The sequence below is a fragment of the Mastomys coucha genome, unplaced genomic scaffold (genome assembly GCF_008632895.1).
Source record: "Mastomys coucha isolate ucsf_1 unplaced genomic scaffold, UCSF_Mcou_1 pScaffold22, whole genome shotgun sequence".
Classification (NCBI taxonomy): domain Eukaryota; kingdom Metazoa; phylum Chordata; class Mammalia; order Rodentia; family Muridae; genus Mastomys; species Mastomys coucha.
Genome location: NW_022196905.1, coordinates 1,512,301 through 1,526,786, shown reverse-complemented (window position 1 = coordinate 1,526,786; position 14,486 = coordinate 1,512,301). Strand labels below are relative to the sequence as shown.

The 14,486-nt window shown below is 43.7% G+C and overlaps 1 protein-coding gene across 5 annotated transcripts in view; it reads right to left on the bottom strand.

The window, feature by feature from the left end:
- Window positions 1-262: 262 nt before the first annotated feature.
- Sptbn1 (spectrin beta, non-erythrocytic 1) overlaps window positions 263-14,486 on the bottom strand; it is a 169,598-nt gene continuing 155,374 nt past the window's right edge. For 4 of the 5 annotated variants that reach the window (XM_031337780.1, XM_031337781.1, XM_031337779.1 and 1 more), the window contains 8 exons: window positions 13,747-13,831; window positions 11,612-11,808; window positions 10,779-10,888; window positions 10,149-10,212; window positions 5,487-5,725; window positions 4,287-4,460; window positions 2,453-2,495; window positions 263-1,574 (listed from right to left, as the gene is read on the bottom strand). In XM_031337780.1, coding sequence (XP_031193640.1) covers window positions 1,356-1,574; window positions 2,453-2,495; window positions 4,287-4,460; window positions 5,487-5,725; window positions 10,149-10,212; window positions 10,779-10,888; window positions 11,612-11,808; window positions 13,747-13,831 — 1,131 coding nt within the window. In that variant the 3' untranslated portion in view covers window positions 263-1,355. Of the gene's footprint in view, window positions 1,575-2,452; window positions 2,496-4,286; window positions 4,461-5,486; window positions 5,726-7,848; window positions 10,213-10,778; window positions 10,889-11,611; window positions 11,809-13,746; window positions 13,832-14,486 lie in introns of those variants that run through there. The other variant, XM_031337783.1, reaches the window with a different exon arrangement.

Here is a 14,486-nt window from a genome sequence, read left to right as displayed (position 1 = left end):
GGGGAAGCAACAGGCAATACGGCCTTCCTTGATCTACGGTATTTATTATCCCTTGTTCTTCTTCATGAAACACTTGCCTCTCCTTGTGTAGGGCTCAAGGCTACAGCAAGCTATAAAACATGAAAAGTGTCACCATTCACAACTCCTATTCATTCTTCATTTGTTATAGCTTCCAAAGCCAACACACACACACACACACACTGCAAATTCCCTATTAGGCATGCTTGGACAGGAAGGGGAAAACACCTGATAGTCACAAGGCTAGATTTAAAAGCATTTAATGACATAGCATATATTTAACAGATAGGGCAGAAGTTGAGAGGTACAGGTCGTACGATGGAGCACCAGGCCTGAGCGCCCACTCCCTGTCCAGGCTCAGACTCTGGAGGTCGTTACTATCGATGCCATTTTGATTGTGCAGTAAGATGAAAATTTGTCATTACAATAGTTACAGTGACAGAGAAATGCACACTATGTATCAAATAGCAAGGTAATGAAGCAAATTATAACAGTGTGGCCACGCACAAGCAAGTAACCATTAGAGTAACATTACTTTGTCCAGTAAATGCTTCAGTTCCACTTATACACTTAGCAATGATTTAAAGGGTTTATTATACATCTAGTTTATTATACTTTGTACTAGAATTATCTCAAACATACAATATAATGTATTTCAGAAAAAAAAGACTGAAATTACAGATTATTTAAAACCTTATCAATTTTCTATTCCTTCTTGTATACCGACATTCTGAACTGTCACAGCAATTGATGCAGAAAAGCCACATGTCGTGTGTTAGTAAGTGATGCCGGATACAAATGGTTTGGCCTGTAGGTTTACATGGAGCTGCATTGGGCTGCAGCAAGAGATCAGAATACATGGTCTGTTTAATAAAGGCTACACCCATCGTGGGCATTTGTAAGTCAAGACTCAGGGTAACCACGGAAGTGAAGGGAGAGTAGTGTCAGGAAATCGGTCCATCGTCTCTGGAGAGCACAGGAAATATTGTGTAAGCACCGCTGCCTTGCATACCAACAGCATCAGAGGCGGGTTATTTCCAACACAGCCTCACAAAATTGAGGAACAGTTTAAATATTGAGATCTAATCTATATAATTTCATTAAAAAAATCTGGCCTTCCCTCTGTACCTCAAACTTTTTTAACTTGGAGATAAAGTGTTTACGTATGTTTCCCCCACCCCTCAGAAATACTCTATAAATTAAAAAATTTATTTAAAAAAAAGAAAGAAAAAAAATCAACTACATGAAGGAACATTAGGCACAGAGTAATGTGTTGGTCTGAGCTTGCATGCTGGACTCTTACTAAAGGTAAGAGAAGGGCGAGACAACAGGGAAGTTCACTTCTTCTTGCCGAAAAGGCTGAACCGCTTCTCTTTGTCTTTCTCTTTGTCCTTCTCCCTCTTGCCAGGACTGGACTCGCTGGTGATGGTGACGACGCTGGTGGGTAAGGTCTGCGCCCGGCTGGATGCTGGCGTACTCTGGGTGCTGGCCGATGTGTCGTGTTTGTCAGAGGAGATGGCAGAGGAGATAGCCTGGATCCATGTGTTCATTTCATCCTAGACAGAGGAAGAGACACAGGTAAGACTTGGTCAAGAGGGATGGGTATGGGGAGTTCGGTTCTTACCTCCATGACAATCCAAGCCTGACAGCTGGAAAGCTTGGCGGCAGTGGCTATAACTAGGGTCACTGTCCTTAAATGCCTATCTGTTTTCTCAATACCAGAGTGGATATGGCTCAGCCCCTCACATGGGCCCACTGCTCTGCACCTGCAGGCCATTACTCTGGGATACAGTCCTACATACCTATAAGAGCTTGAAGACTAGTCTCAGGCTGTGAGATATCACCCTCATTCTAGAAGGTACTCTTCCTCCAATAAAAAACACTTTTTCGTGTGTGTGTGTACTCATGAGTTCATGCTTATCGGAAGACAAGTTTTCAGAGTTGATTCTCTCTTTATATAAAGCACATCCTGGGGATCAAACTCAAGTCATCAGCCTTGATGGCGGGCCCTTTACCAACTAAGCCATCTTACAAGTCCCCATGCCCTTTTCCAGAGTTACCTCTTGGTGGAAGGGGCTTTTTAAAATTTAAATTGCTGCACGTATTGTGATCAGAGGTGACCCTCTCTTCTCCAAGATGGAGAGGTTAATGGTAATGGAGTACAGTGCATAGGCTTTGGACTGAGCATCAGGACATAAACTCAGTCTTGGGCCACCTCCCTGTGCTTGTTCTAAGGAGTGGCAGGCAAGGGCCTTGCTCCCAGTCTCCAGTGAGTCTAGAGGATGCTGCTCTAGCTTCCTCCCCCATGAGGGACAAGATGATATTTGCTTCCTTTAGCCCTGTGTTGGTGTTTGTGAAGACCAGATGGTTGACCATCCCACCAATGCTTCCATGGACTTTGGTTCTGAGAAAACAAAACCAAGTAGCAACTTACGTCGTCTCTGCCCTGGAAGAGGTACTCGTTCCCATCACTTAGTCTGTAAGTTCAAGAAAATTATATTTTACAATTATGTAGGTAACAATTTCATATTAGAAAGTTAAAAAATATAAATAAAAAATACAGGCCAGGTGTGGTGGTGCACATCTTTGATCCCAGTACTCTTGAGGCAGAGGTAGGTAGATCTCTGTGAGTTTGAGGCAAGCCTAGTCTATAGCTTGATTTCCAAAACAGCCAGAGCACAGAGAAACTTTGTCTCAAAAAATAAAATAGAACAAAACAAAAACAAAAAAACCCCAACCCAAACCAACCAACCAAGCAAAACACCATAATCCCCTTATCTAGGGTGGGTTACAAGCAGGCCATGGGCTTTACCTCAGAGATGTCAATAGAGCTCTACATGGGTTATTGACCAGGCCTGGAGATGTGCACTGGCCAGACAATGGCCCCTGGTCATTAAGAAGTCACACATTCACCAGATAAATCCAATATGCACAGGCAATCTGGTGCTTTAACCCAACAGAAAGATCAAAAAAATTCAACGTCTGGAAGCTTTGGCTTTGTTATGGCCAATACCACTTGGATTCTTAATTTCTGACCAGAAATGAATTCAAGAGAAACCTTCAAAAAAGGTGAGTACTCTTGAAATTCTAGCTTCTGAGTTTGTGTCTGCAAATTCTAGAGTTGCCCAACTGACATGAAAAAAAAAAAAAAAAAAAAGACTTCGAGATTTTTCTTATGGGAATGAAAGCAGGCACACCGGGGAAGCCATCAGTGTGGCACTGTGATGTCTGGCACTATGGGTGCTGCAGTAGGAACTGACTCTGAGGTCTATGAAGGGAGCACTAAGATGGAACAGTCAAGAGGTCAAGCTATCTGGGACTCTCACGACAAAATGTCTGTCTCTCTGACCCAAAGGCCCCGTTAAGACTCCTCAAGAGAGCACGCTGACACCAACCATAACCCCCAGTGCGATCCTTTGCCCAACTAAGATGAAGCTCGTCAGATGAGATCCAAAGCGACAGAGCTGATCAGCAGTACCCTAAGTGACCAGCCGTCAGGAGGTTTCACTTCTTGCACTTACAAAGGTGTTTTGAAGATGTGTGTGTATGCATGCTCGTGAAGGTCAAAAAGACAGCATGCAAGAGGACCTCTCCTTTTCTCCCTTCCTACCACATGGGTTCTGAGGAGCGAGGCTGTATAATCAGGCTTGGCAACAAGCACCGTTACCACTGTACACCTCTCACCCACCTTACCTTATCTTTTTACTCTTAAGAAATGAGATGGTTTGCCCATATCCAAACACAAGGAGCATGGGTGTGGATGCAGTGTGAAGGGGTGTATTCCACAAGGAGGAGTCATTTGGATGCAGAAGTGTGGGAAGAGCTGGGGAGGATGGCCTGTCCCACCCAAGTACTTCCTGTTAGTCTCCTCAGGCTCTAGGATGACTCACATTACCTACCTGGAGCAAATATGGTAATTCCTTAGTCTGCATAAGCCAGAAGGACTCAAAAATGGGATTTTTAAAGCCCCCATTATATACTGTGACATTAATGGCCCACAGCAGTGTCAGGGAACAGTATGTTCCACGTCATGAAATTAAGGCTCCTTTTCCTCTGGGTCCAGATGCACAACCAGGCCCAGGGAAGAGTGGCCCTGTCTCCACAGGATCAATCCAGCAAGTCTCAGTAGGCTGTATGCAGACTGGATATTCACTTTCTTAGGGACTGAGAATGGCAGGAGGAGGCACGGCCATCACAGTACCTTTGTGGGAAAGCCAACCTCAGTGAGATGAACACACCCAGACAGCCATGAGCTTGAAAACTCTCACCTTAGCTTGAACACGTGCTTCTTCTTCTTGTAATCAAGGGCCACTTCACAGATGGCCTCTTTCAAACTCACAGGGACCTCACTGTGGTAGGGGATGCCAGAAGCAGCACTCTTTGCATCTTTATAGAAGCCCATTTCTTGGTTATTTATGACACAATATACATTGTGCCAGGACCTGAGCAGGTACAGCAGAGAAGACATATCAAGGCTCTGTGCTCACTCTTGCCAAAAGGTCTTCACAAATGGCTACTCCTTATCCAAAGCCTCTCTAATCTGAACCTATACCAAATAACAGCCCCCACCCCAACCTCTCTGGAATAGCACATATGCCTGAGGAGCAGCTGGGGAGGGATACAGCTCGTGTCAGAGGACACGTGAGCTGTTGTCCCTTCTGTCACTGATGTTCAGGAACACAGACAAGTCTCCTTATTCTCAAGCACAATCCTCCCCCGCACCCCCCTCAGCCTTAGTGACATTCTTTCTATGGTTCAACTACTGACAAGAGGGTAGATTCAGAGCCATTCGTATTTATGGTATCCCTTTGGAGAGCTAGACTCAGGTGTGTGCCAACAGTACGCAAAGGGCAAACTGTTAGAATATGATAACTTACTGAGAACATCAGACTGTAACCTTACCCGACACAGACACAAGCCCTTTGTACAGTGGATGCCCGGTGTGTACAGTGGACACTGCACATGTACAGTAATCTAGACATCTGGTAGACCAGCTAAGCGCACGAACTTTGGAATTAGATGTGATTTTCATCTCAGTTTTACCATTTACTAGATGTCTAAAAAAGTATGCTTTTTACAAGCCCTCAGAGCCTCTACTACCTCACCAGCTAAGTAATAAACTTAGAAACTGGTGGGAGACGGTCATGTGAAGACGCCTACGGAGAAGTATCCGTGAATGCTGGATCCCACTAGGAACCCTACAATGGCGTCACTTCACTTCAGAAGACTGTTCAACTTTGCTCTAGTGAGCTCCTCCTCAGGACAAGCCTCAGGACAAGCCTCCGGCCATTCCTGTGACACCCGCCCACTACATCTCCTGAGCTGAGCCTCACTGAGCACTCTATACTCACTCCACTGGTCACACAAGAATGACAAACTCTGACCTTCTGAATGCCAACCCTGTGCGACGCTGGGCCACCTTCCCACAGGTGACTTCCCTCCCCACTTTCCTCATGTGCTGTCTTTACCTGCTCGAGGCTTTCTTATTGTGGGCCTCCCACTCATGCTTCCGATTGAGGAAGCCTTCCATCTGGGCCGCAGGCGTCTCCAGGGTCCTGGCTGGCAGGGTGGCAGCACTCTGGGCCGGAAGTGCAGATTTGGCCTTTCGGTCCGAGGTGGGGGAGGGAACAGGACTGGACTCTTTGGAGCTCGTCCTCTGCTCAGCAGCACCGTTGACCATTTCACTTGTTTCCATGGTTCCTGCCATCTAGGGACAGTGGAGAGGCCGTTCAGAGAACCTGAGAGCAAGGGAGGACCACATACGCTCTGACTCGCACACATGGCTGTGTATAAATGCCTGGCACAGATGGAGGCAGTGCAGTAAAACCAGTGCACACCCCGCAAAGCCAGCTGGACACCAAGGACATTAGAAGGTGGGAATGGATTAATGCCCACCCGCTTGCGGGGAAATGAGAAAAGCGAAATGCCAGTATGAGTTTTACTGCACTCTACTCCTCTGATTACTCCATTCTCACTAACATACTCAGATCATCTCCTCTTACAGTTACTTTAAAACACAAAGACAATGGGAACAATCACACATATTAAGTATGAGAGTGGACGTTATACAGCAGCCACCTTACACCCAAGGGCAACATCAGAAGGGCTGAAGTTGAAGCAAAAGGGCATTCACAAACAGATGGATAGACAATCCTATCAGAACTATACAGCATTCCCCCAGATGCAACAAGTAAACGCCTTTGGTTTCTGAAAGAGGCTCCCTAGTTCTTCTCCCACACCCCTCCTCTCCAGATCACCATAAACACATGCAGAAATTAGGACGACAGTCATGCATTTCACATCTCCCACCCCCGTTAGATTTTGGAACTTAAAGAGCTGGAAGGAAATGAGGCAAGTCCACAAACACCAACTGAACCACATCTGCCCAAGTTGATTGTGAGTGGGTTGTAGTTTGTGTTAAAGGAGCTGAAAAAGCCAATCACAGTCACTCAACACCACACAGCTATTTACCCCCAAACAAAGACTGAACCAGGGCCTTCCCCATCACGGGTGGTTGATCACGGTGCCTTGCTGCACTGAGACGGGAGCCCAGAGACAGCCAGGCTTCCAGCGGCTTTGACCCTTCAGTCTGGAGACGTCTTCAGGAGCGTTCCTTCCCAAGCTCACTTAAATTGTAACCCACACGGTTTTTCGGCTTTGGAAATGTAGTAGGGTCTTGATTCATTATCGTTTTCGGCCTGTGTACCATCAACTGTGTACCATTAACTGTAGCAGCCCCTGGCTGATATACCCAGGGCATGGATTAGCAAGTTACTAAAGCTGGGTGTGGCTGATGCTTTAGTAGATTACAGACAACCTGCACCCCTCATACACAGACAAACATGGAAGTATCAATGGCACAGTCATTAGCTATAGTCCCCCGCCACTGCTGCCCAGAGTCAGAGTGACACCCAGTTAGCAGCAACCTTGGCAGTATAAGCGGTAGACTGGCCACCACCACTTCAACACTCAGATCTGTCAACTCTCTTGCTTAGGTATGATCTAGACGGAAGGACCCTGCTTATTTTAAATAAAGCTAATTATCTGGAAAAATGGTAATGAGAACTTGGTAGAAGCGTATGAAATTATAAACTTAAGTAAACTAGTATAATTAGCATTAAAGTTTAGGGTGTGACTGGAGACTATGCAATCTTAAGGTTCCTTGTTTTTGATTAAAATTCTCTATTCTCATGCCAATATGGTAAATGGATTAGCAGGGCAGAGGGGTGGGGGACAGAGTGCTTAGTTGGCCTGGCTGTGAAAGCAGCAGCCTGTGGGCATGGTCTGAGCAACAGGCTACCACTCTTTCCCCTCCTCTCTTGGCTTTGTCTTGCTTTGTGGCCCAGGATGGGTTCAAACTCCTAATCCTCCTGCCAGGGCTTCCCCAGTGGCAGGGATTGCCAAGTATCCCACTATACCCGGATTCCCTTTTCAGTGCTAAGAGCAAGATGGAGGAGGGGAAGTAATCAAAGCCCAAGTCACAAGAATGTTGAGGGATCTTACAGTTGACAAATCTCTTCTAGTGGGATCTCAGGAAACTCATGTAAGGAGCATGTGTGAGTTGGTATGGAAGGCCTGAGCCGGTGTGAGTGGAGAGAAACATGGGTTAGTACGTACAGACACCAGGTTAAAAAAAAATTTAGTGCTGCAGCTTTGACGTGGAAACCACTAGTGGCTGGGTGGGCAGAAGTTTATCTAGAAATGGCTATAATTTATCAGAGCTGGTCACACTTCAAGGTAGTTGAAGACAAGAAGTCTCCTCTGATGGAAATTCTGCAGCAAAAATTTTTTCTTTGGAGTTAGAAGGAAAGAGAAAACCCCACACCAGTATGCAGAGATAATTAATGTTTATGCAAATGAAATCACTAACCAAGAAAACAATGAAAATAAAAGACAAAATGAACTTTAATGGACATGTGTTGTAAGCATGCCAACAAATAAAGAAACAAAATGACCTTTAATGGACATGTGCTGCAAGCATGCCAGCAGACAACACACATCACTAGGACAGACGTCAAAAGCAAATCACAGTACTACGATCAAACGATGGTACATGTATGTGATCACCCCCCACACACATGTTGTTGCTTCTCTTTAGCAATTAGTTCAGAGTGCTTTTGTGGCCAGGAACATCTGAGGCAGTGAAATCAGGATGTGAACATAAACGCAACATGACAAGTAGTAGCACAGGAAACACCTGATTGGTTTTCAAAATACATGAAGCAACATCATTTTTGAGTTCATTAACATGAGTCTCTGCATCATCATCCAAAATGATGAAACTGCTTTTTCTTCTTCCAATACAATCCAATTGTTAATTAAAAACACAGACAAAAACAGGCAGCAGAGCAAATGCTAAACAGTAATAGCACTCCTGTCTTGTGTGCTTATGTGCTTTTCGTCTTTTGTTAAAAAAACAAACACAAGAAAACCTTAAAATTTGGTATCAGTCTGGATGATACAAAAGTTAAACACACAGCACATATGTGGAAACGTCACATATAGGTAAGTATGATCATGTATAGCATATTATATATATATGATCAGTGATACAGTATGATTTGTGGCCATAAAGACATGGTCAAGGGATCCTAGATCCAAAGAAAAAGCTATAGTTTTTTTTTTTCTAATATAAATTTGGATGTGTTTTAAGGCAGAGACCCAATAATGATGAATACTAGCCGAGAGTATAAGAAGCACGGTATCTATCTAGATACCTATCTACGGTTCCACGTAGATAGATATGTACATAGAGAGTAGGAAGAACAAACAAGATGCTATATGATGTTATCCTGACAAAAGAAAAAAAATGCATCATGAAATGAAAAGACAAATTAGACTTAGCTCATGAAAAACACATACCAAACAGGGCTCTGACTCCACTAATACATCTAAATATGGCAAATGAGCAAGGGAGTGTCTTGCAAGGCTTTGCTGCAATGAGGGTTTGGTCTGGTTTTGATCAGAACCAGGAAATGACCCCTTTTATCAGCTTTTACTCCTAAGAAAAAGGATTTCTGTTAAAATGGTTTTAATCCCTACTAGCGGCCCAATACATGCCATCCTGAGGACTCCTTACTAGAGAACATTGAGATTCATTTGAGATACAAGAGATTCTGTCAATAGAGACACTGAAGTAGCCCTCACGGGCCAGGACACCTCTGCACATGCTCCCAGGCACAGGGTATTGAATATATCATTCAAGTGATCAGGATGAACCAAAATGGCTTTTGTTCCATTTGCCTAACAAAATTAAAACAGTTTGACACCCTGAAGACTCTGACTCATGTCTGGTAGGCAGGCTCCTAAAACATGATGAGAGCCGCTGGCATCTGCCACGTCCTGAGTGCTGGCAGTGGTAACACTGACCAAGACAGAGCTGGTGGCGGCACTCAGTGGGCTGTACGGTGTGTTGCACAGAAGCCTACATTTCTGGGTTGAGGACTTGGCAGAAAAGAGAGGATTATTGGGCTTGTACAAAGTAATAAATGACCCCAAGGGTCTCAGAACATTTGGGGTCTTGCACCTAAAACTTAAGCAGCTTCCAACAAGATTCAGCGTCTTTCGGGCCATTTGATGAATGCATTCTCCATGGAATGTTACAGAACGACTGCAGGCCTAACCTTAGTAGTAAACATTGCCTTTACAAACCAGTCTTCATAGTTACTGAACTACGATACAATGGAAGCCAATAGGTTAATACTACTTGTAATAACACAGCACCTAGAGCAGAGTACTGTGCCATTATGTCAGTGTAACTTGTGTGTATTGTACCTGTTAGATTCTAACTTTATTATGCTATAATTTAATTTCAATTACTCATGTAAGATCTTAAAGTAAAAAGCTCACAATAATAAATAAACAAAAATTAAGTATGCTGCTTTGAGGCAATGAGGATCCAAATAAACATAAATTAAATGCAAACAAATATGAAATCAAGGAAAGCTATGAATTAAGTAAAAATTTTTAACACTTTGGGTGACGTGGAAGCCAAAAGGTCAAAGGATGTGCACAGAGTGGTTCTTGACAAATGGTAGTGAACTTCACAGTCCAGACCACGAATGGTCACTGGCTGTCCGTCTGCTATTAAAGTTTTTGTAGTTTTGGTACGTTTGAGAGCGGTAACTAACCCGAGGAGATCCCTGCTCAGCCGGCAAACCATTCTGGGAAACTTGGTCTCCTTTTGAAGTATCCCTGTTAGGGTGAGATTGGAAAAATAAAGGGAAAGAGAAAGAGAAGAGAAAGAAGGGAAGAGAAAAGGAAAAACCAAGCGTGAACACTTTCTTCCACACAATGTCATGTTGTTACACCTGGCACTTCTAAGTGTTTTAGACAGTCCCTAAAATAGTTAAGCCTTCAGAAATACACTGTCACCACCCTCATCTTATAAATCCCCTTTAGACATTTTCATGGAGCTTACAACCCACCTTGTAACCTTTCCTATTGCCTTCTGCAAATAGGAAATCAGTTCTCCCCTATCACAGGATCACTGGCTTGCTATCTCAGTGGTGCCTCTATCCAGGGAGTCACCCACAGAAATGTGTCTGTGTGTCCTGCCTGGTGCTCCTCTTCCTCTTCTACATTTCGCTCTGTCATGTGAGTGTTCTCAACTGTCACTTGGCATGGCTACATGATTCTCAATATTACAGATGAGACAATGAAGAGGAAGGATATGTTCCTGGCTCTACAAGACAGGTGTCCCATAATCTCACTTGCCACCATAACCAGGGCTTTAGCCTCTTGTGCTTCCAGTGCCTCACCATTGCTGGGACTCAGCCTCCTCTGAAGCCTTCGTGCTTGGCTCTGGAGAAGGTGGCCTTCTCTTTCTTTCTTCTTCCTCTTGCTGTCTGCGCACTTCCAGTAGCTCCAACTACAGGAGAACAGGCTGCTGTTTATCAGGGCTAAGACCTTTGCTGCTTTTGAACAAAGTTCTAGAAACCCACGAGACTTTTTCTACAATGGTTCATACCGGACAACCTCAAAGGTCAACACTTCAAATACAATGGTATTATGTCCATGAGTACTGTAGCTACAACCTGAAACTGCAGGGAATGGAGGGCTGTCTAGCCCTAGCTGGAAAACCCCTTTAGATGGTTCATTTCCCTCCAGGAATAGAGATTTCAAAATTAACTGCATCTTCTTAACTTTGTTGGTAGGGAAAAGTTGCTGGGGGGTTTAAGTCAGACTTTCCACAAAGTCTCAATAAAAACCCACCATGGACCCACAAAACATTCAAGGAAGCCATCTGTACTATAGCAGAGAAACAGGGAGAAAGAATTAAAGCCACAGAACAGTTTTCCTGAAATGAATCCATTCCATGAGCAATACATATATTGTAAAAGAATTGTTTTAACATGTATTCACTCTCTAGAAGTATCAACGGCAAGAGTCCATGCTTTATGAGACTAAAAGTTTCAGAAGAAGAAAGACAGTGCTCAGGCTCTCCAGTAAAACTTTGGCTGGCACAGAGATTATTTGGAATGGAGATTATTTAATAGTAGTCCAAGATCAAGATATGATCTAATGTCTATTTGACTCCTGAAGTTCACAGAAACAGGCCAAGTCCTGTGCTGGACACCTCTCTCACACTTACTGTTGTCAGCCTTTCCAGGGCAGAGAATCTCTCGTCCCAGGTCGCTGCAGACTTTTCAAATGCCTCATGGCGCTTAATAAGCTTCTCCACTTCGTCTACACTCTGGCCAATTTCGCGGCTGGATAGGTATGGTTCCTGTCCGAGCAGCCAAGCCTCTGCCACACTGGCATCCCTTGAGAACTGATGGACCTCCAAAACTGCACAGGGTATCAAGAGTGAGTGTCTGTCAAAGGGTCACACTATGGCACTGCCCTAAGCATAGCCACCTTATCATCTATGACACCAAATGCCATCAAATGTAAACACAATGAGACATATAGGTAAGAATGTTGCAAGAATAGGGGTAACTGCTTTAACTGGGTTTTGATTTAACCTAATATATTAAAAGAATATTATTTTAACACAACACTTTTTTCTGTATGTATACCAAATATGAATACAAGTTAAATTTTGTAAGTAAGTACATACTACAAAAATTTAAGATGATTTCTATTTTCTAAGACCCATATATGGACTGTGGCTCTCAGGTGGGCTATACAGGCCTAGAATTTACTCTGGTCATATGGCCCTAATTCTAAGAGATCAGATCTCAGAGCCCTTACAGGACACACAACCTATACATGCCAGATGATGCAGGTGAGGCAGGAACCCACATAGCAGCTTGTATTAGGGTGAAATCCAGTTTTCTCTTGGGGATTGAGAGGGTAGGAAGGCTAATGAAGGGGGAAGACAGGGTCTTTGTCCTCCATGTGAGGAAAAGCTCTTCTCCTAATGCAGTTATGAGGAAGTGGATTAGAACCTGGCTTAGCTGGACTGCCACTGCACATTCATAGCATCTCACTCAGCAGTGTCTGGAGCCAGTAGGATACTACTGTGTGGAGTATCACTGAGCCAGGAACAGGCTAACCATCTCATTTTGACATTATGATGGATGCCACAATGTATCAATTGACAAGAAACTAGGAAACTGTCAATTCTTCAAGACAGGTAGCAGGCACATCATCACTGTAAACCCAGATTGTAGCCTGGTATCCAGTTCACAATAGCTATGACAGAGGCTTTGATACACAGAATGAAACTGCCCCAGAGTTTCCAAAGCCTACAAATGAAATCTTCAATAACAGAATGGCCCCAAATAGAACATTAGAGGGCTCTGGGCCCAGTTGGGTTTCTTTTATACAACTTTAGCTTTTACTAAGAGTCTACAATATATAGGAATGAGGCTAGAATACAAGACAGAGCCTAAAGTATTAACACAATGTTAGAATATAGTTTTAAAAAAAGCTTGAATTGAACTACTTTTAATGTTCAAATCAACCATGAGGCACTATTCTTAATACTGTACATTTTAAATCTAGTGAAGGCTCATAGTTCCAGGTAAACTGGGATTACACAGACTGGGGAGGGAGAGGGATGGGGAGAGGCAGAAGGAGAGGGAGAGCAGGGACAAAGGGGAAAAAGGGGAGAGAGGCAGAGAGGAAGGGGGAGACAGAAGGGGAGAGAGGAAGGGGTGATAGAGAGGAAGGGGGAGAGCAGTAAAGAAAAGAAGGGGACAGAGAGGGGGAAGGGGGAGAGAAATTATTTTTATTATTTATTTCATTTTTGTTTTTTAGAGACACTCTCTTCATATCCCTATCTGTTCTTAGATCTTGCTAAGTAAACTAGGCTAGCCTAGATCTCACGAAGAACCGTATTTCTCTGACTCTTGAGTGATGTACACCATCACACCCTGCATACTTTTAGAGTGTGTGTGTGTGTTGTGTGTGTGCATTTGAGTACAGGTGCACAGAGAAGCTAGAGATGTTGAGATGGCCTGGAGCTGGGGATGTACAGGGTATGAACCTCTGACGTGGGTGCTGGGAACCAAACTCAGGGCCTCTGGAAGAGCAGTAAGTGCTTGTAACTGCTGAGTAACTACTGAGCCAGCTCTTCAGCCAGCCCCACCCAAGAAGTTCTTAAAAACAATATTCAGTGTGAGTACACTGAGAAAGAAACATTTAAAACTTCAAAATCATTAAGTAATAATACAACATTAATCATTAAGTGATAATATGACATTAATTAAAGCAGAATGATCAATTCGTATACTTTCCATGGATACACAGGAAGAACAGAACAGTAAATAATGTCCTTACTCAGTCTTAGCCACTCCCACCGGTCTTCCCACTTGTCAATCATTTCTTTTCTTTTCTCCGTCAACTGCAGTAACTTTTCCTTAATCTGCACAAAAACAAGGGCCTTAATAAGACACTGCAACCTTTTATCTATCCTGGATGAGTACTTTGTACAAGAAAATTTATTTTCCCCTAAGCTGCTAAGTATCAGCTTAAATGTATTATTTCGTGTCTTGGGTATGGAGAGAAAAAACACAGCTAGTTTTGCAGAAGGCGTGAGAGCTCTATTCAAAGCTGCCTGTGCTGACGTAGTAAACTGTGTGCTGCCTCACCAGACTCTGGGGCTCCCTGCATCATTTATGAAAAGAAAGACAGTAATACTGACAAAGCCTTGGCTTTTCTGAGAGATATTCATTCCTGTGAAGGATGCTACGAAAGGGACGTCAGTGCCACCGTCCTGCCCAGAACTGCAGCCATCTACCAAAGAAGCCAAATGCAACGCCAGAGCCATCCCACCGATGAGTTCCCAGGCTGTTTTTATACCTGAAACCCTCAAAAATTACCACTGGACAAACAATTACTAGTTTTGGGTCTACAGTTTTATATAACAGTTATTCTAGGCAGACAGAATACGCTTCAAAATGATGTAAAGAAGTGCACTCACTTGCACGTGTATTGTAGGCCCTGTTGAAGTAGGCCCTGTGCTCAAGCAAACAACTATTAGAATGAAAATATTAGAAAAACTGCAACTACACTGAACA